The sequence below is a fragment of the Diospyros lotus genome, chromosome 12 (genome assembly GCF_014633365.1).
Source record: "Diospyros lotus cultivar Yz01 chromosome 12, ASM1463336v1, whole genome shotgun sequence".
Taxonomy (NCBI): Eukaryota; Viridiplantae; Streptophyta; class Magnoliopsida; order Ericales; family Ebenaceae; genus Diospyros; species Diospyros lotus.
The window spans coordinates 14110119-14135851 of record NC_068349.1 but is presented as its reverse complement, the minus strand read 5'-3'; the positions used below and the strand labels follow the sequence as shown (position 1 = coordinate 14135851).

General features: G+C 36.0%; 2 protein-coding genes across 2 annotated transcripts; one reads left to right on the top strand and one right to left on the bottom strand.

The window, feature by feature from the left end:
* Positions 1 to 411: 411 nt before the first annotated feature.
* On the bottom strand, positions 412 to 18390 carry LOC127786876 (glyoxylate/hydroxypyruvate reductase HPR3-like). Its single transcript, XM_052314588.1, has 2 exons — positions 17794 to 18390; positions 412 to 1027 (listed from the first exon to the last, which is right to left on the bottom strand). The coding sequence occupies exons 1-2, from the start codon at positions 18274 to 18276 to the stop codon at positions 500 to 502; spliced, it is 1011 nt and encodes a 336-aa protein (XP_052170548.1). The 5' UTR covers positions 18277 to 18390; the 3' UTR covers positions 412 to 499.
* A 2771-nt stretch (positions 18391 to 21161) lies between these two features.
* Positions 21162 to 25183, top strand: LOC127787509 (uncharacterized). The gene is made up of 2 exons (XM_052315570.1): positions 21162 to 21204; positions 24819 to 25183. The coding sequence occupies exons 1-2, from the start codon at positions 21162 to 21164 to the stop codon at positions 25181 to 25183; spliced, it is 408 nt and encodes a 135-aa protein (XP_052171530.1).
* The last annotated feature ends 550 nt before the right edge of the window (positions 25184 to 25733 follow it).

Below are 25733 nucleotides of genomic sequence, written 5' to 3'. Positions count from 1 at the left end.
GCAGCAGGGAAAAGAAGCACGAATGAAGGAGATGAAGGCGACGAACGGCTAGCGACGCGATGGGGGCGACAGATGGCCAGCGAAGCAATGGGAGCAATGGCCAACAACGCAATAGGAGCAGCGACCGATGTTGTTGATGGCAGCTGATGCGGGTGGAAACGATGATAGAAAGGAGATGACTGGAGAATGAGGGCAACAACAATGGCCAACGATGGCTATTCAAAAAGGCTAGGGCGATTGGCAACCGAAGGCAGAGGTTGAAAAAGATGAAAAAGAAGTGCATGGCTGAAATTAGCAAAATATATGAGGGTAATATGGTAAAATCGTTAGTCAACACAGCTTATTTTATAGCAACTTTTGCAAAATGATGGTGTAAGAGCTTTTAAGTTAGGTAATTTAACGCTCATATGGTTTATCAAATACTTTAATCAAATAAGTTAGGTAACTTAAAAGCTATAAGCCAGCTTATAAATGGTCAAACCACCTGGCCAAACTGGCCCTAAGCCCACAGCTCCATCTCTGCCCGCAAAGGCTTATTTGCTAAGAAAGCTTCTATGGTGGCCGCAACCGTCTCTTCCAATGCCCCAAAGCTGTCTGGGGTTGCGACAGCTCTATGTGGAGAGAGAACAACATTGTCCAATTCAAACAGTTCCTTTGGCACAACAGGTTCATCCTCGAACACATCGAGGCCGGCACCTCCGAGCTCGCCTCGAGCCAGAAACCGCACCAGTTCCTTCTCGTCGATTAAAGACCCACGCCCGACATTCACGATCACGCCTTCCTTTCCGAGCGCGGTCATGACATCCTTGTTGATCATGTGGTGGGTTTCATTTGTCAATGCGCAACAAATGATCAGGGCATCACTGTTTGCCGAGAGGTCCTTGACACGGTCATAGTACGGATAGGAAATGTGTGGCTTCTTCGTCCTGGAGTTGTAGGCAATGCTGCAGCCGAAGGCCTCCAGCCTTGTCGCGATCTTGGAGCCTATGTTTCCCAGTCCCACAATCCCGACGCGCTTGCCCCCTACCTGATCATCATATTAGAATCGTAATTAATACTCGCATCGTGTGCTCAAGTTCACAAAGCTACTAATTGCAGTTTACAAATTACAAGCAGCATGAATTGTGCGATGCATGAATAAATCACCATCTTTTCTTTTCTTTTTTAAGGTATTAATTACTGCACAATTGATAGCAAAGCCCCTCCAAGATGAACCAACATCACAAAAATCTACAGCAAAAAAGAAACAATGAAGAGTTCCCTATGGACTTTCCTTTCGACTTTCCAATTCCCATCTATCTATAATCGATGAACAGGATTTCAAAATGGAAATAACCATAATGGCCTAAATATATTGCTAAATCCTCCACCATTTAGTTTCAGGTTCCAACAAAACTATCTAAATTTAAATTGCATGCTTCCAGAGATCTAGCGAAATGAAAAATTCCATCACTTGGTGAATCATCATAATACCATCACCCATTAGGTGGATGTTTTGAGTTTAATCTGTACCACTCATAGAAAATCAAATACCAATATTGGCCGAGTAATCATCTCCTTCAAGAAGATTGACCACTGCGTCTGTTGAATTCGTTTTTAAAAGTAATTTTCTTAGTAAAGGCTACGTCACTTCTCTACTATCGAAAGGCTACACCTCTATTATTATTGAAAGGCTACCGGTTCAATTTGTAAAAATGATCTCTTTACAATATACAAATACATTCCTCCCCTGACTCTCACAAAGGGAGAGCCCATTGGAATGCCTTTTTTTAATTCAACTAAAGAGAAAAGAACAAAAATAAAAAATAAAAACAAATAAAAGAAATCAAGCAATAGAGTTAGGCATCCGGCTGTGACTTGATAATAAAGGAATTAGATATTTGATCGGTTTGTTTTAATAAAAAAATTAGATAAGTTGAACCCCAACCCTGATCCCCCACATCACTTCCTATCCTCGCCAACAGAATAGATAAGTTGAACCCCAACCTTGCCCCCAATGGGCTGAGGCAAGAATCCCAATTTCCCTAAAAAATAATTTAAAAATTATTTGATTAATAAAATTTTTAATAATAATAAACAAAAAATATAGCATTATTAAGATCAAGCAATTATAATAAACAAAAATTATAATATTATTAAAGCAAATGCTTGCAAAACCCACAAGAATTTTTCAAATTAATAAGAATAACAAAACATAGTAAAATCTCCTAATTAAAAAAAAAAAAAAAAAACCATAATACATTACTTACTCATCACATAACGCTTTAAACCTTGCTTCATCAAATAAGTACTATATAGGTTCAACTCAACTTTATTTATATATTCATAATATATATTATATAACACGAAAAAAATAATTTATATAAATATAAATTAATTTTTTATATATACATATGGCAAGCCGAGGACTATAAATCCCACCCATACCCTGCCCCCAACAAAAAAAAAAAAAAAAAAAAAAAAAAAAATCAGGGATTATCCCTACCCCGTCCTAAACCCCAGTCAAAAGACATTGACTCAGCCCCCTAGGGGTGAGGTAGGCTGAGTTATTTTGTTTTCTCTACACTACATTAAGACCCTTTTATGTTCAAATTTTAACTAAAAAAATCAGAAGTTGAAATATAATTGTTAAAACACTACCAAATTAATATTTACCAAAAATGTTTAACAATCCCTTCATTTTGAAGCAATTGTTCATGTCCTCCAAGACGAGTTCCTTCATGAGGCGACATGCAAGGAATATGTCGATATTCAGAATTGGTTGACTGTGATTTATTGTGCCCGCATTAAGAAAGTAAACACAAAAGAAAGGAAGAGAAAGTATGCAAGGGAGTTTTATGTGGTTCGACCAAAATGATGGTTAATCCATGACTATTCTCTTATTATTCTGGCATAATAACAGTATATTATTACTTGTATCCTTTATAATGGTTTTTTACTCTTATTTATAGCATGAGGTGTTTACAATTTGAATAAAATTTAAAATGGAAGGATAATATCATGAAAATAATATTTCCTTATCACCTCAACACAATTAGGAACAGATTCCCCATTATCAGGGATCTGATATAGCTTAGATTGGGAAGGTTGACTTCTTCTCTAATCGTTTATGATAAATTCGTCATCTCTTCGCGATGCGAGCTGAGTAGCTAGTAGCATGTCTCGCAGCTTAAGATTTTCCGCAGTCTGACCTAGTTGGAGCGACCTGCGACCTTGCCATGACGCTCTTCAACCCGGGACTTATTGGGCTTTGGAGAGATTGGGCCGATCCTCTAGACTGTTTCCGGCCTATAAAAAGTGGTCTAGAAAATACTTGTAATACTAGCCCCCCAGCTCGTAGTGGTATCCTCGGATAGAGAGCTAATGTATGTTGATTGAAACAGGCTACATGAGCTATCAATCCGTCTTTCAAACTTTTGTCCAAATGCTTCAAATCACGTCGTTTCATGTTGCACGCCTTGTCTATACCGCTTTTAATGCAAACGTCTCTTATAACTATCGTACAATCATGTTGTGGGCCCCACAATCTTCGTACGATCGTTAGATCTAGGGCAGATCATCAGTTAGGTAATCCGATGGCCAAGTAGACAAAGCTATATAAATAAGAGAGAAAATTGCTTTCCCTCTCTCCACACCATTTGAAAAGATTTCTCCTTGCTCCTGTGCTTTTCTTCTTCCTCTCGACTCCAAAACTCCATTGTCGGCTGACTCAAAGCTTCCCATCTTCCCCTTCGAAGATCATTGCTGCGTTTCCACCGGATATTACCTCTTCCTTCTAGCTTTTGCAACGATCAATTGAAACGGTAAGCTTTTCATAACCAGCTAACCTTCTAGTGATAGTTGTATTTTAGAGTGTCTGATGAGGTGTTCTTTCGGCCTTCGGGTCAGATGACCATAGGGGTAGCTTTATTTTGCTTTAGAGGTCTAACAGGCTAATAGACTCAACCCTCCTGCCTTGAGCAGTCCCCCTGTTGCAAAGTGTGCGATCTGTCAAATTGAAAATACCCCTAGGTTTTTTTTTTTAGCTCGTGGGGACTAGTCTACTTTTAGCGACCTGACTCTAATTTTATTGTAGATGTCCTCCTCAGGTCAAAGGCATCGCAACTACATAATAGGGGACATGGATACTTCGAGCTCTTCAGAGCCGTGCAAAGCATGGGTGGAGACCATTCAAGAGATGACCTCTCATCGTGTTGAGCTTACCAAGGGAGCTACCACGTCCTTCGACCCTACCGCGAGCCAACGGGCTTCTGATGAGCGCGCAGCTCACAAGGTGTTCAAGCACTACCCTTCCAAGATGACTTTTGATGATCTCAAGTCGTGCGCGAGGGACTACCGTTTGCCCGCTAGCTGCTGCGTGATGGTCCCCTTACCAAAAGACCACGTAGCCTTCCCCCCAAAGGGATTTGTCATTGTCAGCCCCCAACATTTAGAGTCCGAGCTCAGGTTTCCAATCCTCCCGTACCTTGTAGACTTTTTAAACGACCTCAAACTTTCCCTTTTTCAGCTCACCCCGAACTCATATGCTCAACTAACCTCGTTAACTATCCTCCTCATGAGGGAGGGTCGCTCCCCTCACTCTCCCAAAATCATTAGAAGCCTTTATTCCTTCAAAAGTGCCAAGGATGGGCTATACTATGTAACAACTCGTCCTTCCGACTTTAAATGACTCCTCTCCCAAGGCAACGCTAAGGGAAAATCCAATGTGGGAAACTACAAAACCCATTGGTTTTTCATCTTTTGCTCCTCCCTCTTTAGTTTCAAAAACTTTGGCTTTGTGCTCATACCCAGTAAGCAAGCTTTAACTCTTATTGTCTTCTTTTTTTCTTTCTCTCTATCATCATATTATTTTATAATAATATTTTTTTTTTTACTTTGCAAACGTTACTGGTGGAAAACCCGAGCTCACCAAAGTCGAAGCTAAGGAACTCGGGGCACTTGCTGAGAAGAAGACGAATGATGATGAGCTCACCGATTATTTGCTGCGTGAGTATCATCTCGCACCTTCCCTCGATATTAAGATTGTTGACGAAAAGAGAGACATCGGAAGCCAAGGCTGACGGAAGATTAAATCCATCCTTGAAAAGGTTGACACAAGCGGGAGCCTGGGCCAAGAAGTAGTGGAAAGTTCGGAGATGGTGAAGCTAAAGCTCCGCAAGCCCAGACAATCTATGAACTCCACTACCGTTGCCCCGTTGCCCTTCCCTGCTATCATTATTCGAGGAGAAGGGTCCCAATCTAGGGGGTTCCATGGGATGGCTGACACTGTTCCTCCGAACTTAACTTCCACAATGGCAACTATACAGACTTCCCTAGAACTGATTCCTGTCGTGGCCACTGTCTTAGCTGATCATGAAAAGGTTCCAACACACGAGGTTCAGTCTGATGTTCATGGGAAAGCTCCTATTGGTGAGACTCGAGCCCCTCTTGCTGTTAGGAGTAAAAAGAGAACCTCTTCCACCTCACTTTCTACTCAACAAACCCGACTGGAAAAGAAACAAAAGGGAGCTGATTCTTCTAAGAAAGCCGCGTCTAAGGTCGCAACCAGGGGGTCGTACTTCGACGTCTTCCTCGATGACTTGGGCGAGGTCCTAGGTAATTCTACCAAGACTCTGGATAGAAAGGATGTGTTGGGTGAAGCGCTCTCCAATTACATAGTTCGTCACAACCTCTTGGTAAGAATCTTCATTTAACTTCGTCGATATCACTTATCTTTTTCTCATGTACTAATCTTCCATGCTTTACCGGCTTCCCTGGGCGCCTTGAAACAAAGGGAAGAGATCGCCCGATTTGCTAAAGATAAAGAGCAGCTCGAGGTTGTCGTAAAGGTGCTTAGGGAGGACAAGAAAAAGCTGGAAGATAGCTTGTCCTTTCTGACCAATGAATCCAAGAGGGCTCGGAACATCACCCACGACTTGGAGGATCGCATGAAGGAGGCCAAAAGGGCCAAGAAGGAGGCCGAGGAAGAGCTGGCCTGCGAGAAAGTAACTTACGAAATGGGTCTGTCCTCCGCTACTTTGAAGCTCAACAAAGTTGAAGCAGAGTTGAGCAAAATACGAACCGAGCTAGAGCTAACCCAGCAACGGGCTGACGCTACGTCAAATGAGGCAACGAGATGGGAGGTCAAGCAGATCATAGAGGAGGTTGCGCAAATAAAGGCCAAAGCTGAAACCCGAATCACTAAGAAGCGCAAGGAGGTCGAGTCCGAGACCTATAACCAATTTCTCTTCACCTTATGGGAGGAGCATCCAAAATTGGACTTCTTTTTCTTTGGTGAAGGAAGTTCGCTGCAGAGGCAGCAATTAAAAAGGTTGCCCCAAAGTCGCTCGTACCAAATCAAATCGAGGCCGACCATCTTCTTGACGTCATAGAAGACCCAGCTCCCCAAGACGCAACTCCTCCGAGCTGATACTCTCTAGACTGTTAGGGCATTAACTTTTCTTCTTTGTACCAGCTTTTGATATATATATATATATAGACAAATTATTATTGCTTGTCACTTGTACTTTCCTTACTGTAACTTTTGTTGTTAGTTGAAAATGAAACACAACAAGCATGTTTAATATTTATTTCAAGAGTAAATCTAACTCAACCCTTGCAAGCTAAATGGGTCGCAAATATCAACGTCCAAGTAAATTCGGATGCGTATTATCTCACTATTCAAAGGCTGAATAATCGTAGGTAATAATAAATAAAAGGGTCGAGCTGCGTGTCCGGTAGGTCATCAATAATGTTAGGCAAACGAGAACAGACCCCGACTAAAGCATCATATCTCGACAGAGAACTTAATTGAGTTATATTCCGTTACCAAGTTATATGTTCAGGTAGATCATAATCCGATCTCAACTAACATACCATGGCTTCAAGAGTTGATCGAGGTCAAGACGAACACCCAGGTAGGTCGCAAGCCATGACTTCTTGGTCAAGATGAGAGAACCTCATCTAGTGAATCATGACTTATAAGTTTTTAGCCGAAATAGTTGCTTAATAGGCGCTAAACCATGACATTACGGTCAAGATGAATGGGCTCTAATTCGCAAACCATGGCCTAGGGCGAGGATTAAGATGGATGCTCAGATAAACCACAAACTATGGCACATAAGCTAAGTTGAATGGGCCCCAACTCGCAAACCATAGCCTTATAATCCCGAATTGGTATTATTTATTGCCTCTTATTTTTAATAAAAGGTGGATGTAATAAGATTTGGCAGTAATAATCAGGAATTCAATTTATTAGCGGAGTAAATTTAGAATAAACAGAACATCAATTATTAATAATTAATATTACACAAAGAAAAAGTGTGACGCTTATCGAAAATATGGTCTGAGGTGCTCTGCATTCCAAAATCGTGGGACTTTGGCTCCATTCATGCTAGTCAGATGATATGCACCATTTCCCAGATTTTCTTTGATAATATAGGGGCTTTCCCAATTCGAGCTTAGTGTCTCATTGTTGGCCTTGCAAACTCCAGGAAGAACAAGGCGCAGCACGAGATCACCGACGTTACGGCACCGAACTCAAACCCTCATGTTGTAATACCTCGTGACCCGCTATTGATAGGTAGCCACCCTCATGCGAGCTAGCTCCTTTACCTCCTCGAGTAAATCAATGTTTACGGCTAGTAGCTAGTCATTGTTCTGTAGGTCCAAGGTGGTTCTTCGTTGACTGGTCACTTCATATTCTGCCAAGATCATGGCCTCAGACCCATAAACCATAGAAAAATGAGTTTCTCCTGTGGTGGTCTGAGCTGTGGTCCTGTAAGCCTAGAGTACCTTTTATAGTTCATCCACCTAGGTTCCCTTCCTAGCCTCCAGCTTGCTCTTCAATATCTTCTTAATTATTTTATTCACAGCTTCAACTTGCCCATTGGCCTGAGAGTGGTCCACAGTTGTGAAATTTTTCCTTATCCCCAACGAGCTGCAGAACCTGACAAATTGCTCGCTGTTGAACTGGGTTCTATTATCAGTAACTATCTACTGGGAAACTCTGAATCTGCAAATGATATTACTCCAGACAAATTTCTCTACCTTTATTGTGGATATTTTCGCGAGCTCCTCCGCCTCTACTCATTTGGTAAAGTAATCAAGCGCAACTATAGCATGCTTGCACCCACTGCAAGTTGTAGCGAGTAGCCCGATTATATCCATGCCCCATATAGCGAAGGGGCATGGGCTGCTCATCTACTGCAGATAGGTGGGTGGAGCTTGTGGTACTTTTGCAAACCTCTGGCATGTGTCACACCTCTTCACTAGATTCATAGCGTCTTGCGTCATGGTAGGCTAGTAGAATCCCTAGCGAATTGCCTTTTAGGCAAAGGACAGACCCCCAACGTGATTGCCACAATAACCTATATGGATCTCCTTTAGAATTGCCAGGCAATCAGGACCATTGATGCACCTCAACACAGGGGTTGTGAACCCCTTTTTGTAAAGCATATCATCATGAAGGCAGTATTTGGCTGCTCGAGCTCGCATGCAACGTGCCTCCATCTTATCACCTGGTAACTTTCCCTCTTGTAGATAGTCAACAATGGAGCTCATCCATGAGTCTGCGCTCATAGCAATTGCTAACACTTAACCTTGTTCCTCCATGCTTGGTGCTGCAAGGAACTCTACTAGGATGGCTCCTAGGGAATCTGCATCTCGGGCCGACGCCAGGCGAGCTAGAGCATCGACGTGATAGTACTGGTCCCTCAACACCTGATTCACCTCGCATTCTTCAAAAGTGCACATTAGACCTTGAACTTTCTGAATGTAGGCCACCATATTCGAGCCATTTACCTAATATTCACCTCGTATCTAACATACCATAAGCTGAGAATCACTTAAAACTGTTAGACGCTCTGCTTTCACTTCTCTCTCCAAGAGTAATCTTGCCAACAGTGCCTCATACTCCTATTTATTATTGGTTGCTTTAAACTCGAATCTCAATGCATAGGGAAGTTTTTGCCCCTCCAGGCTTATCAGGAGTACCCCAGCTCCAGCTCCTTGCTCGCTGGAATACCCATCTGCATACAATTCCCAAGACAAACTTGCTGCGGGCCCAGTCTCTTCTTCTACTGGGCCCATAAATTCAACAACAAAGTCTGTCAGCACCTGCCCCTTCACAGCCATCCCTGTCCTGTATTCTATATTGAACTGGGTAAGCTCAACTGTCCATTTGGGCAGACAGCCAAATGTGTCCAGCTTCTGCAAGACCTGCTTCAATGGATATTTAGTTATAATTTCATTCTCATGAGCCTAGAAATAAGGTCGCAATTTCCTTGAGGCCACCACTAGACAATAAGCGAGCTTCTCCATGGGGGTTACCTCATTTCAGCATCCGATAACCTCTAACTTACATAGTGCACTGGGTGTTGAGCCCTATCCTCCTCTTGTACCAAGGCCGCACTAATAGCATGCTGAGATACCCCCAGATAAATAATGAGCTTCTCTCTTTCCTTTGGCTTGGATAGGAGCGGAGCTTGCCCAATATATTCTTTCAGCTACTGGAAAGCAACCTCGCATTCCTCGGTCCATTGGAACTTCCTCACTTGTTTCAGCACATTAAAGAATGGAACACATTTATCTGTTGCTTTGGAGACGAACCTGTTAAGAGCTGCAACCTTGCCGGTGAGGCTTCGCACATCTTTTATTCTGGCTGGTGATCTCATGTCAAGCAGAGTTTGGATCTTCTCGAGGTTGATCTCAATCCCCCTTCATTCACCATGAAGCCCAAGAATTTCCCAAATGCTACGCCGAACGTGCATTTGAGCGAATTCAGCTTCATTTGATATTTCTTCAGAATCTGGAACATCTCTTCCAAGTCGCGTATATGGTCAGCAACTTGCTTGGATTTCACCACCATATCGTCTACATACACCTCCATGATTTTTCCAATCAGATCTTTGAACATCATATTAACCACACACTGGTAGGTCGCTCTGGCGTTCTTCAGTCTGAAAGGCATCACCTTGTAGCAGTATAACACTCGATCCATGACAAACGAGGTATGTTCCTCGTCTTCAGGGTTCATAAAAATCTAGTTGTACCCCGAATAAGCATCCACGAATTTGAGAAGCTGGTGACCAACCGTTGCATCCACGAACTGGTTTATCCTGGGCAATGGTCTAGAAAATACTTGTAACAGAATCCAACTCTTGTTGGGATTATAAGGCATCCAATTGATTAATAGCAATGATTAATAATATTCTATAACTTATCCATGATTAATAGTATTGCCTTTTTATTTTATTTGCTTATTCTTTTCCTTTGCCTTGACTTTGACTATTTTTTCATAGAAACCGGCTTAATAAGCATTCCAGATGGCCATTGTCCAACTGCTTAGCACATTAAGTCTCTCCCCAAAAAAAAAACCTTACCTAACATGTAATAACCGGGAATAAATTGAGGATAAAAATGATATTTGATAAGGGGCATAAATGGAATTTTGAAAAAAATAAGACTATAGGGTACACTAACACAGCTTTGGACGACCGAATTAGTCAGAGCGAGTACCCCGAACCCTAGATAGCCAAGAAAAATGGTATAGTATCGAAGAGTGATAAAAGAAATGAGATCGGAAACAATTTTTGGTACAGCAAAAATACAGCTGCCAATTAGGTCGTATTATCGAATTGTTATAGACGATGTCTCAAAAATCAACGGAGTGTGTCTAGGACTAATATTTGATGTATAGAACAACCCTTAAGTGGTTTCAGGTTGAATCGAGTGGATTTGAGGTCAAAACGATCAATCGGGTCTAAGTGCAATTTTCTAAATTTGCCCGAGGGAGGTCAAAACTGTAATTTTTTGAAAGTTTCAAGGGAGAAATGAGAAGTACTAATCTTGAAGGTCTTAGTGGTTGTGCTAGAAAGATTAAGGGCTTGAGGATAAGGGCCAAAATGCAAAAGAAAAATTTTAAGGGGCTAAAATGCAATTTTTGAAAATCTGCCAAAGCATGGCAGATCTGGCCACGGATTTGGCCAGAAAATTCGGCGATTTGGCAGCCTATTTTTGTTAGGGCATGGGCAAGGACGGTCTAGGAGGCGTGTGGGAAGAGTTTTGGCTAGAAATCGGCCACGTAGGGGTGAGTTTTAGCATATAAATAGCCAAGGGTTTCGGCCGAATTTGAAGCATCAAATCGCTCAAGTTTGAGGGTGAATTGAGGGAAGCCAATAAGGGGCTTTTGATCCTTGAGGCGAGGGGAGAATTTCTGGTAAGTTTGGAGAATTTTCGAGGTGTTTTGAGGGGTTTTCGAAGGCTGGTCGGAAAGCTGTGCGGACCGCCGCACCGCGCCTGAAACCGCCCGATCGAGGGCCTTGCCGGTGGCCTTTCGGCCTAAAAGTGGTGGCATCGTGATCGACTGAAGGTGCGCTTCCAAGAGGTGTGGTCGAGGTCAAATTCCGGTCGCCAGCCGGTGACCAGCTTGCCGGAGAAGAAAGGGCGCGTGCAATGCACTCGCGGCTACCACGCGCAGCACCACTCGCCCGCTCGTGAGGGCGCGTGGAGGCTCGAGTATTTTCGAATATTTTTTTATTATTTTGATAAAAATAAATTAGGAATTATGGTGGAAGAAAATTTTGAAAAATGTTGGAGAAAATGGTTATTTTGTAATTTTCAAAGGAAATAAGGCTTATGAAAAATAGGAGGAAGTATAGAAAAAAATTTAGAAAATTATAGAAGTTAGGAAATATTTATTTATGAATTATTGTGAAGAAAAATCGAGAAAAAACCTTGAGTAGGCATTTATTAGAATTTTTGGGGAGAAATATAAAGGAAATAGGAAGAAAAGTACGAAAATTGGGAAAAATAGATATTGATATGATTTTGAATAAACATGATGTCTAGGGTATTGTTGAAGCTCAAGGTTAAACTAAAGAGCGCCTGGCACGAGAATCGAGGTCGATCGGGCACACATTTCGAGGAATCTTGAATTTAGCCCAAGGTGAGTGGTTCTATCGAAAAACTTGTTTGTGGCACATGAATGGTTTACTGTGAGTGTTCATCCTCATGGCTAGGTTTATTGATGGTTTTACAAATGATTACTTACACCTGTGTTATATTTCGTACGGTAAATTACATATATTGAGATGTTGATTTTATGCATGTTATGATTTTTCGGCATTGGCATGTTGTGTTGTCCATGTGGGACGTGGGTTGTTAACCTGTGACGTAGCTCTCGAGTGTCAGCACTCAGAATGCGTGCCAAGGGTTAATGTTATGTGACCTACTTGGGACGGGGCTGAGACGGATTTCACCCTACGGTACTCAAGTGGCGGGGCTGAGAGTGGACACCTCCCCGATTGTTGGCTCAAGTGGCGGGGCTGAAAGTGGACACCACCCCAGGTTCCTTTGAGCAATAGCATTAAGGCCGAGGTGTCATAGATTTCAGGGATAGTGCTGATGTGACATTCTTGGGGCTAGGGTTGCGTTGGGTTTTGGAATGCTTTTGAGTAGGAGCGTAAAGCTTAACAATAATAATGGGGTGATTCCTAGGTTCATATGTCGAGATTATCCCTTTTAAGCAGGATTGGTTTGCCAATGGGTCGGTGTGGTTGTGTCGCCTTTAGAGAGATTGCATTTTCCCCGGTTAGGGCTAAGTGCTATGTGGGATTCTCTTAGGCTGGGGCGTATATATGATTTTGCATATCTGCATAAAAATATTTTTGAACTCTCACTTAGATGATTCAGCATCTAATTTGAACTATGTCCTTGGAATATTCAAACGTTCCAGGTGAAAGCAGTGGCGCCAAGGGAAAGAATGTCATCGAGATGTAGCTGCTATGTTTAGTTAGGTTTTGTATATGATTACGATGTTCAGAGGTTATGTAATATTTTGATATTTTCATGTGAAACATCGATTTGGCTATTGTAAAGGAATTGTCGGTTATATATCATTGAGGTTTTGATCTTGCTTCCACTGATGTGATTGATAATGCCTGTCTTAGTCTATTAATTATTAAATTTTGATATGCTAAGAAGGTACAATTGGGATTGTCGGGAAACGATTATGATAAGAGTATGTATATCGAGAGACTTATGTTGTATATAATATTGAAAAAAAATATATATTCTCGAAATCTCGAGATAATGCACGTTGTGGGAAAACGGGGCGTTACATAACATGCCCATGTACTCAACCTAATTGTTTAAATCAAAGTTTGTGTTTAATATATGTTTAACATTGGCATTGCTAGAATAATCACATAAGTTAAAACAAAGAGCTAACAAACATATAGTTATCCCAACCCAAAATATATGAAAGGTCACCAATTAGTATTCTCAACTTTTGTAGCGAATTTTACATAGATGAAAAAAAGGATATTGATTAATTGTTTTTAAATGGACATGTCAAAATTGTAATATCTTCACATTTAAGATGTTATTAATTCAGGGACATTTGAGGAAGCCAATAAGGCAAGGATGATCATCATTGGTTCATGGTATTAATTTTTGGTGGTAGCATTTGAAATTTTTGGAAATATATTTTGTTGTGAACATGAGTTGATGTAATTCATATAGATAACCTTTAACTGTTTTTTGGGGGTTTCAAACAAATATAATTCAACAATGTCAATCTTGAAAGTGTATATTTGTGACAATGTACATAATCTCGACCTTTTCCATTTTTCAACTTAAGGAAAGTGTGTGCAAAGATACTTATTGACCTTTAACCAAATACCAAAAATTGAGTAAAAATGCCACTAATTTATCAACATTTCCATTGTTAATTTTCGGCGTTTAAAAACCCAAGGGACTTTGGCATAGGCAGCTTTTTAGTTGAGAATACAGGGTTTTTTAAAAAACAGGTAATAAAAAATTCAAGAAGTTGTAAAATTTTGATTTACTTAATTGCCCTTGACAAAATGGATACTACGTTTATAAATAAATAAAATAAATTTAAAGTGGCAAGAATATCAAGATTGGGCTTTTTAAATAAATATTATTTTTAAAGTGATGAATAAAGCTATATATATATATTTTATATTTATTATAACAAAACAACCGTCAAATTTTTTCCCGCCCATTTCCAATTACTATTTTGATATTTTATTATATTTTTTTAATTTTTTTTACTTACCCGAAATGAAATTTTTATAGGTCATTAATTAAGTCTATATTTGTGAAAAATATGTAGTTGTTGGAACATGTAAATGATTTTTTTTATGGTTAAATAGTGTTTGGAGAATGTGTAAGGTATATGAAAAGTCAAGATAAATATTATTAATTTATTCATATTATTAATTTTTAAATATTAGCATAAAATTTTAATTAAAATAAATTACAGAAAAATAAGACTTTTTTAAATCAGGAGAAATATTGAGATATTAGGTAATATTATCGAATACCGACTGTCAAGTAAATTTTTTATTTTTTTTATTTATATATAGTTTAACTAATTTAAATTTATTTTTTTATAATTTTAAATGTTATAATTTTATATATAACTTAAATGTTATAATTTTATTTTTTAACTTTATTTTTTTTGTTGCTTTTTTAAAAATGTAACTTGTCTTAAATGTGATAATTGATTGTTATGAGGAATATGTAAAATCATGTATGGATAATCAATTTTAAAATTTTGATTATTCTTATTTATATAATTAATTAATTATTTAAATTATTTTTATTTTATATATAGTTTAATTATTTTAAATTTATTTTTTTATAATTTAAATTTTATAATTTTATATATAACTTAAATGTTATAATTTTATTTTTTAACTTTATTTTTGTTTGTTGTTTTCTTAAAAATGTGACATGTCTTAAATGTGGTAATTGATTGTGAGGAGAAATATGTAAAGTCATGTATGTATAATTAATTTTAAAAATTTAATTATTATCATTTATATAATTAATTAATTATTCAAATTATTTTTATGTTATATAGTTTAATTAATTTAAATTTATTTTTTATAATTTTAAATGTTATAATTTTATGTTTTAACTTTATTTTTTTTATTGCTTTCTTAAAAATTTGATTTATCTTAAAAATGATAATTGATTGTCAGAAGAAATATATGAAGTCATGTATGGATAATCAATTTTGAAAATTTGATTATTATCATTTATATAATTAATTGATTATTTAAATTATTCTTATTTTATATATAGTTTAACTAATTTATTTTTTTATATTTTTAAATGTTAAAATTTTATATATAATTTAAATATTATAATTTTATTTTTTAACTTTGTTTTTTGTTATTTTCTTAAAAATTTGACTTGTCTTAAATATGATAATTGATTGTCAAAAGAAATATGTAAAGTCATGGATAATCAATTTTGAAAATTTAATTATTATTATATATATAATTAATTGATTATTTAAATTATCTTTATTTTATATATAGTTTAATTAATTTTCTTATAATTTTAAATATTATAATTTTTTATATAACTTAAATATTATAATTTTATTTTTTAACTTTATTTTTGTTTGTTCATTTCTTAAAAATGTGATATGTTTTAAATGTGGTAATTGATTGTCAGAAGAAATATGTAAAGTCATGTATGTATAATTAATTTTGAAATTTTGATTATTATTATTTATATAATTAATTAATTATTTAAATTATCTTTATTTTATATAGTTTAATTAATTAATTTTTTTTTTTTATAATTTTAAATGTTATAATTTTATATATAACTTAAATGTTATCATTTTATTTTTTAACTTTATTTTTTTTGTTATTTTCTTAAAAATTTAATCTATTTTAAATATGGTAATTGATTGTCAGAAGAAATATGTAAAGTCATGTATGGATAATCAATTTTGAAAATTTGATTATTATCATTTATATAATTATTTAAATTATTCTTATTTTATATATAGTTTAATTAATTTATTTTTTTATATTTTTAAATGTTATAATTTTATATATAATTTAAATATTATAAATTTATTTTTTAACCTTTCTTTTTTTGTTACTTTCTTAAAAATTTGACTTGTCTTAAATGTGGTAATTGATTGTCAGGAGAAATATGTAAAATCATAGATAATCAATTTTGAAAATTTGATTATTATCATTTATATAATTAATTGATTATTTAAATTATCTTTATTTTATATATAGTTTAATTAATTTAAATTAATTTTCTTATAATTTTAAATATTATAATTTTATATATAACTTAAATGTTATAATTTTATTTTTTAACTTTTTATTTTTTTACTTCCTTAAAAATTTGACATGTCTTAAATGTGGTAATTAATTGTTAGGAGAAATATGTAAAGTCATGTATGGATAATCAGTTTTGAAAATTTAATTATTATTATTTATATAATTAATTGATTATTTAAATTATCTTTATTTTACATACAATTTAATTAATTTAAATTTATTTTTTATAATTTTAAATATCATAATTTTATTTTTCAACTTAATTGATTATTGTCATTTATTTAATTCTCATTTTTTCCATTAGTCTACTCTGAAGATGTGCTATATGTTGGACTTGGAAAAATTAAATGCAAATTAAATTTGTGTTTTTGAAAGTTATGTTGAGTAAGATTCAAATTGTGTGGCAAAGTAAGGGAAAAAAGAGAAACTTAGAGTGTGTTTGATTGCACATATTTATCATGAAAAATATGTAATTATTACACATTTTCTATGAAAAATAATCAAACATTCTTAATTTTTCTATAAAAAATATGCATGGTACGAGCATTTAAAGCTTCTTTCCATTGAATTCATTTTGATTTTTATTTTCTAGACAATATTATCTAGAATTAAATTCTAGGTAATGAAATCAAACACACATTTAATGATGGCATGTGATTTGATAAATTGAGAGAAATAGAAGAATTTGAAGGAAGAGAAATTAATAAAAGAAAGTAAATATCTCTCTCTTTTCTTCCTCTCCATTCCCGTTCAACCCTTTCATTTCCTCTCTTCTCCTTTCTCGATTATTCTTCTCAAATTTTCTTTTCTTCTTTACTTTTATTTAGTAAATTTCAACCGTATTTTTTTACCCAGTTTGGTTTTCTGGTGTAACATAGCACCACTATTCTGTCAAGTGAGTGATGTGAATATAACTAAGAAAAATTAGGCCCTGAGGGTTCGTGTGGTATGCACATATGAGACAAATACACGTAAAAATCCCCAAAAAAAAATGTCTACCCTTGAATGCATATTTCAGAATAAAGATGTTAGTTATCGTTTATTTTTTTTTCCTATTATTGTGTAATTTTTGTATTTTTTACACATTGCTTATTTATTACATCTTAATTTAGGTTTATTTTTTATATGGTTTCGAGATAGAGTTATGTGTTTTTAATTATTCATCTACTCTTGAATGCATATAAAAAAAAAATTTAAAATCTATAATTTTTTTGTTATATTTTCATGATTGTAACACGATTATTTTATTTATTTTTTACTTTTTATTGTGATTTTCATTTATTATAACTACTAAATTATATAACTTTCATTTTAATATTTTTTTTTTTTTTACGATATCCATAGATAGCATAGATGACCCACTAGTATTACTAATAATTCATCACGCGATTCTTGAGCTAACTAGCAGCAAACCAACCAGAGATTCTATGGAAGATGAAAGGACAAAAAAGGAAAAGTAAAAATTTGGTGCCTATTTAGTATTTAATATTTGTATTAAATCGTGTAAGGCTATTACTGATACTGTACGGTTTTCAATTTTCTGTTGCCATTTTCATTTTATATGCTTTTTAAAACGTATTAAATGGGATATGTTCTTTGGGATATGTTCATTTTATATGCTTTTTAATCACATCGTTGAAAGTAAGTTCTAAAACAAATAGGTGGCAGGGAAATGACGTGAGCTGACCTTGGAACCAAGGGGATATTCCCCTTTGACGGGCCAGTCCCCGGCGCGCACGTACCGATCGGCAGCGGAGACCCGGCGGAGAACGTCAATCAGGAGGGCGACGGCATAATCGGCGGCATCGTCGCCGAAGACGTCGCCGGCGTTGCTGACCCTCATGCCGCGGCGGCGGCACTCCGCGAGGTCGACGTGGTCCATGCCGGCGGTGGAGCCCACCACGCACTCCAGGGAAGGGAACCGGCTCAGCGTCTCCGAGGAGACCGGTGACGGACCCAGGCAGAGGAGGACCCGGACGGATTGGGCCTGGGAGGGGGAGAAGGAAGGGTCGAGCGGGTCGAGGAAGCGGAAACGGGTCTTGAGGCTGGGAAACACGGAGAGGTTGAATTGCGGGAGGCGGTTGAGGAGGACCACCGGAAGCTCGTCGGAAGTGGCGGCGGCGGCGGCGATTTCTTCTGGGTCGTGGCGGTGTTCTCCGTTGGATGCCATTTGTTTTTGAGATTACTAGATTATGTGCCTTGAGAAAGAGCGAAGAAGACTAATCTGTGGTAGCCTGTTGCGTCCCAGGGACGCCATTTGATCGCAAAATTATTGAATGTACTTATTTTTCTTGACTTGTTAATGTATCTCTTGTGCAAACAGTGGCCATAGATACTATTTTTGGGATACCTTATTTTTAAGATTTTGACCTCTTTTTCTCTATTGACTTCGTGACATTTAGTTTTAAGTTTACCTTGAGAACATGCATTAAGTGTTTGTAGGGTTTTAGTGTCGACAAATATGTTATTATACGACTTTATTGATCATATAAAAGGTAAAAAATTTTGAAACTTGAAAGCACTTGACATCTAAAATATATTTAGAGCGACAAAATAAGCAGAATACATATCCAATAGTAAAGACATTTGTCTTCGAGGCTAGCCAAATTCCAAGAATGGCCTCTATTATTATTCCTAAGACTATGTTTGACACTTGAAGTGAAATGAAATGAAAGGGAAAGAAATTTAATTTTTTTTTTTTTTTTGGTTAACATGAAAGAATAAAATAGCTCATTTCCTAATCATTCCATCAAATCGATGAAAATTTTTCTACTAAAAAATGAATGGAAAACTCACTCATTCTATAGAATGCATGTTACAATTACTTTTTTCTCCTCATGAATCATTTTAATTACAAAATACCACATGTATAAACCTCACATATATTAATTTTTAATATTTTATTTTCACAATCCTTATAAACAAATTTTCCCTGCCACTGCCTTCGTCCGCTACTTTTGCTTGTCTCTATTCATTGGCTACTGTTGTTACGAGATATGTTTCATTTCTTATTTAGTTGAAGTATCTATTTTTTTTTTTTTTTTATGTCATTCCATATTTTACATCAAAAACCACAATGTCGCCCATAGGATGCAGATCAACTGGCAAAGAAAAAATTCACTGGAATGTTGCTCTTTGGGCCCCCAAGTCTCGTATTTAAGCCCTGACTAGGAGATAGTTCAATAAATAAGTAATAATCCTAAAAATGAAAAATATTTGTCACCCTCACGTTTGCAGTTGTGTTAGGTGTCGAAACCTGCCTATTGAATCCCCTAATTTACCTCTCTTATTAAAATTATAGGGTTGAGCAATAGAAGCACGAGTGATAGCACGTAATTAAAAAAAAAAAAACACAATGTCTCTCGCTCTTTTGTATATATATGCTTCATTTGTTTTTGGCAACATTGCAAAAAATATATTTTTTATTAATTATTTGTATGTAAATAAGGATAAAGAATAAATTTATATATACATATTCAATAAATTATATTATTATTTGGAATTTAAATAAATGTCTCTTAAATTTTATTGATAATATTTCGTAAAGACTAAAAAAAATTATTTTTATATATATTCAATGATTATATGATTATTTGGAATTAAATAACTTTTTCTAGAATTTACATATATCTTTTCTTAATTTTTTTCGATAATTTTTGGTAAAGAATGCTAAAAATAATTATTTATATATATATTCAACAATTATATGATTATTTGGAATTAAATATTATTTTATACATTTTTTTTTATTTTTATAATGCAAAAGAACATTTTTGTCACTATTCCACCAAAACAAAAACATACCAAACGACTATTCCATTCCTGGCTTTACCGAACGCCGCAATAGAATGAAGTAGTTATTTCATTCAATTTCTATTATTTTTCCTTCCTTTTCCCTTTTCTTTTGTCTAATCATATCAAATGCCACTTAATTAATATATCACTCATGAGTATAAATACATACCTTTAAAATGTTTTATTTAAAATATTTAATTTGTTGCTTAAAAATAGACTAACCCCTCTCTTCTATTATCTATAGCCTATAGGTTGAAGCACACAACTAAAGGGATACCCAGCCCCTCACCTTTCATCATTTAATTATTTTGCCCCATTAACTTAAACAATGACCTATTAGTCCTCTCAATTTTCAATTTTGAACCTATTAGATACATTAACTATTAATTTTGTAATAGCAACATACCTTAGTGCAGCAAGCATTGTGCGTGAGTTACACGCGCAGTCTAATGTGGGCTCCACATTGACCAAGCCAATAGGAGCGTGCCACGTGTCTCGATCTGCAAAAGAGGAAGAAGCCGGTAGTAGCGGATAGTCGCCTGAAATGACAGAGAGAGAGTGAGCGAGATCGAGAAAGAACAAGAACGAAAGAGAGGCAGAGAGAAGAAGAAGACGATCGCCCGCCCACCTCCTAGCTGCAGGACCAACCTACGTCATAGCGCCACTGCCCGCTTAGCCCAATCGAAGCCATCGCCACCCCCTAACCCAAATCGATGCCTACGTCGCCACCCCAACACCATAGCTAGCCACCCACATGAGGAAGGCGGGCAAGCGAGCGACCGCTCACCTCCCACGCCGTCGGCTCAAATCTACCCACCCCACGCCCAGCTACTGCTATCGACGGCCTCTCGACCCCGGTCAACGCCTCCCACACCATTGACGACCGCCGACAGAGAGAAAATAAGAGCGAGAGAGAGGCAGGGAGCGGTAGGTCGCTAGCGAGAATGAAGGAAAAAGAAGATGAAAAAGGAAGAAAAAAATACTGGTGTTGCAGTAGGTCGTTGGCGAGAAGGAAAGAAGAAAAAGATGAAGAAGGAAGAAGAAGAAAAAGATGATGGTGCTGCATGCACCTCACTCGCGTGTCTAACACATGCGCTAACCCAAGTATTTATTAGGTTCAAAATTGAAAGTTGAGGGACTAATAGGTCCTAAACAAGTTAAAGGGATAAAATGATTAAATGATAAAATGTGAGGGAACTGAATATGCCTTTAACCATTGAAGCACTATAAAAATCAATTCAAAAACCTTATGATACGATAATGAGAGGTGATAACATCCATGGCCAGGGGCGGATCCAGGCAGGTGGGTTGGGCTGGGCTGGGCAAAATTAATAGTGGGCTATTATTAAAAAATTAAAATATTTACATTATAAATTTTAATTTTTTTGTGAGTTACCCTGAATTTCAGCCCAAAGCAGCTCACTACTAGATCCGTCACTCTCCATGGCAATCAAATGGCCCCATCCTTGCTTACAGAACGTACCAAATCAATTTACCCAATATATATATATATATAATGCATTTTGTTGTGAGCTCTCATTAGTAGAAAAAATAATAAATTATATTTAATATCACTGATGCTTTGGTATGAAAATAATAAAATTTTTCTTTAACTTTCAAGAAATGCGTATGCCCAAACTATAAAACATCAACTAAACCCTCAACATAATATCCATTTTGCCCTTGAAAATTGTGGTTTTTAACAAAAATACAGTGTGACTAGGTAAATAACAAATTTAAATTTACAGAAGCAGAGAATAATGGTTGCAGTTTTTTGAATTAAAAAAAAATAAACATTTAAAAAGCTCTTAAGAACAATATTGTTAATACATAAAATAAAAAATTTCATATATTTTATTTCATCAATTCTTCTCCAATTATTAGTTATTAACTCTAATTTTTATGTCTAAAAATATTTTAATATTTTATGTTATAAAAAATTAATAAAAATTTAATTATTCTATTAAAATAAAAATTAAAAACAAAAAGAAAACTTAAATTTTGAAAAGAATAAACAAACAAAAAATAGTTTCATAAAATTTAATTATTATTCTTTTTCATGACATCTTAACCGCCATCTAATGTAATAAAACATTTAAAGAAAGAAATAGACAGCAGAAATAAAAAAGCCTGAGAAAAAAAGAAAGTGGCGATTTGGTGCAAATCTACTTTGTTGCTCTATTGCTCACCACTGCCATTGACTTCTCCGTCATCGATCCCCTCGTCGGCACCGCTAATCAACGCTGCTTGTCGTGCCTTCCAGTGGTTTGCAGATCTGATTGCAAGTTTGCAATCCCTTGCTTTCTAGGCAATTTTCTAACTTGATTTTTGGCTCTATCGTTGATTGTTGTAACGTGGCTTCAACCTTATAATATTGTCTCGTATCCTCTTCTTTCCTCCTACCTACTCCTTTCTCTCTTTGTGGCTTACAATGGATAAAGCATGCATACACATTTAGCACTTGTTAAAATCGAGAGGGTGCATTGCAAATTTCTATATTTATTCTTCAGAACCTTGAAGGTTCATCGGGCCATCATACCAATTGGGATCAAGTTATATATAGAATTTCGACATGTATTTATTATCCTGAGCCCAAAAAAGTGCAGCTCTTAAAGCCCCTCAAAGAGTAAGACCTCAAGGGCAAACCGGCAAAGCCCTGAGAAACTGAAAATAAGAACAACAATCACAAGCCTTCAACTCCACTAGGTCAGGTCACCCACATGAATTTTAGCCTTCCATCCATCTCTATCTATCTATGGTCATATATTATGTCACATTTGAGGGTTTCCCACTATGTATGTTCAATCTTCATCTGCCTCCTTTGTTACAAGCTTCCTCCATTTTATCCACTCGCCTTATAGTTGCATCTGTTGGTCTTTGTCTCACATATCCAACCCATCTTAATTTGGTCTCATCTTAAATAGACACCATTCCAACATTATTACATATGTTCTAGATCATTATTTTGTCTTTTGTCACAAGAAGAACTGAAAATGTTCCTCTGAAGCCATGACCTCAAGGGAGAATGACTTGAGTAAATGAGTGATCCATCACATATGACATCATAAAGGGGCCAGAGAATACCTTCCTTGAGATATAGGCATGATTATTTCTGAAGAATAGATGACTGTCCTGACTTGGAGAAGAATGAAATGTTAGAATTTTTCCATTTTGTGTGCAATATTAAATGGATCTTGTATTTTAAGAATAAAAACTAGTTGGGCTATAGCTTAACAATGCCTGGAGGCCCAAATGGATTATATGTGATTATAATTGGACTTTGGGCTTGGTGCACTTTAATGGGCTTAGGCCTATTTATATACATATGGTTTGTGGAATAAGTGTAGGCCCAATAGGGTTTTGTGATGGGCAAAACCCTATTGGCTCCATATATATATGGCTAGGTCCTCTCTTTTCTCTAATCAATCTATTATACCATTTTCTTCCCATTAAGAAAAGGGTTAAGGCCTAATAGCAAAGAAGAAGAGGAAGATTTGGTCTGGTGCAGTGCTTTTGTGCTTGCCATTGCAATCAAGATTTTCATCGCTATTATGGAGCATAGAGGTATTCTTCTTCTTTATTAATATCAGTGTTTTATATGATATGTGCATTTAATATATATACTGTGAAGTATTTATATCTAATATGTGGTATCAGAGCAAACACATATTCATATAAGACTTGATTATACGTACTGTAAGTTTCAATGCACATATTGTGAATTTTTTACTGTGCAATGTCCATGTATTACAAACTGTTCACCTCTGCCGTGAACATTTACTTATATATATATATAATACATATATATATATATATATTATATACAATCTCTCTGCAACTTCTCTGCAACTAATACTTATATTATATAAGATATATATCCTCTATTGCCCTGTCTTCTCCAATCTCTTTGCAACTAAGCAAAGTATATATATATATACATATATATTTATAATCTGTTCACTGCTACGGTTTATGAAAGAGAAAGAAGAAGCGACGGCGACGCACAGAGAGGAAGGGAGAGGCTATGGAGGCGGTGGGTTTGAGAAGAAACCCTAGAAGGAAGAATATGGGTTTTAAATGGGGCTGGGTTGTTATTCGGGTCGGATCTGGGCCGTCTAACCTGATCCGAAAGAGACCCATAAGTGGATCTGTTCCAGCAGATCCAAAATTTGTTTTTATTAGGCTTGGGCTATCTTTTTATCAAGTGGGCTAATTTCAATTCATAGGCCTATTTTGTTATGGGGTTTTAATTTGATTATTTGGGCCTGTTTTTATTAACTTAGCCCATATGTTTATTGGGATATATATGTTTTGTTATGGGCTTTACTCATTTAATTATTTAAATTATATTTTTGGGTCTGAAATTAAAATTTTATTTTGAGCCTAAAAAATTAATAATTAAATGATAAATCCATTACTCAAAAAAAAAAAAAGGAAATTTAAGTTGATTGATTTCACTTAATTATTTTGGGACATTTGTTATTTGAATTGAGGTGCATAATTTTCTGCCCAAAGGTGTTAATTGTGTATTTTAATTTAGATGACATGATATAAATGTGAAAATACATTGTGACTTGAAACTTTTATCCCAAAGGAGATTGTTTTTGAGTTACTTATTTTTCATATTTGGGAATTTAACTTGAATATTATATTTTCTGCCCAAAGATGATTTTATAATGTGCATTTTAAATTCCTGTAAGAATAATGCCATAAAGGTTTAAGGCTTATTCTTGTTTATCCTTTGTCCCTGATTTACTTACTTGAAAATTTAAGTTGTATATTATATTTTCCGCCCAAAGGTGATTTTATAATGTGCATCTTAAGTTTTTGTAAGAATAATGCCATAAAGATGTTTGGGCTTATTCTTGTTTATCTTTTGCTTACATTTAATTGTGATATATTTTTTTTTATATACAGCCCCTTGCGCTTTCAATGTCGGTAATCAGACTTCGACCATTGAGACTCTAACTGGAACCAATTTTAAAAGATGGAAAGAAGATATTGAAATTCAACTGGGTTTGATGGATCTTGACATAGCCTTACATGAGAATGAGCCTCCTAAGCCAACTGTGAGGAGTTCCATTGAAGAGAAAGCTAGGTATGAAAAATGGGGAAGGGCGAATCGTTTGAGTTTGATGATAATGAAAAGGTCTATTTCCCATACTCTTATTGGTGCCATATCTAAGACAGAAAATGCTAAGAAATTCTTTGATGATATAGCTGAAAAATACAAATCGTCTGAAAAAGCAGATGCTGGAGAACTTATGAATATGTTGACATGAATGAAGTATGATGGGGTTGGTGGTGTTAGAAAATATATTATGAAGATGGTTGATATAACTACTAGACTGACCGAGCTTGAGATCCCCATTACTGAGTCATTCCTTGTTCATCATGCTCTTAATTCCTTGCCTTCACAGTTTGACCAATTGAAGACTTCTTATAACACTCAGAAGGATAAGTGGAATACCAATGAGCTAATCTCTATCTGTGACCAAGAAGAAAAGAGGATCCTTAGAGGTTCTGGTGGTAGTGTGAATTTTGTGAGTCAACCAAACGTGAAAGGGCATTCCTCAAGCAACAATTATCACAGAAACAACAAAGGTAGCAACAAGATCAAAAATCAGAAGAGCAATGGCCCCAAACCTGCTATCAAGAAAGAGATCAATTGCTGGTTCTGTAAGAAAAAAGGTCATAAGAAATTTGACTGTCACAAGTATAAGAACAGGTTGGCAAAGAACAAAAGTGGAGGTAAACCACTTGCTTTTGTTTGTTTTGAATCCAATTTAATAGATGTTCCATTGAATTCTTGGTGGTTTGATTCTGGGGTAA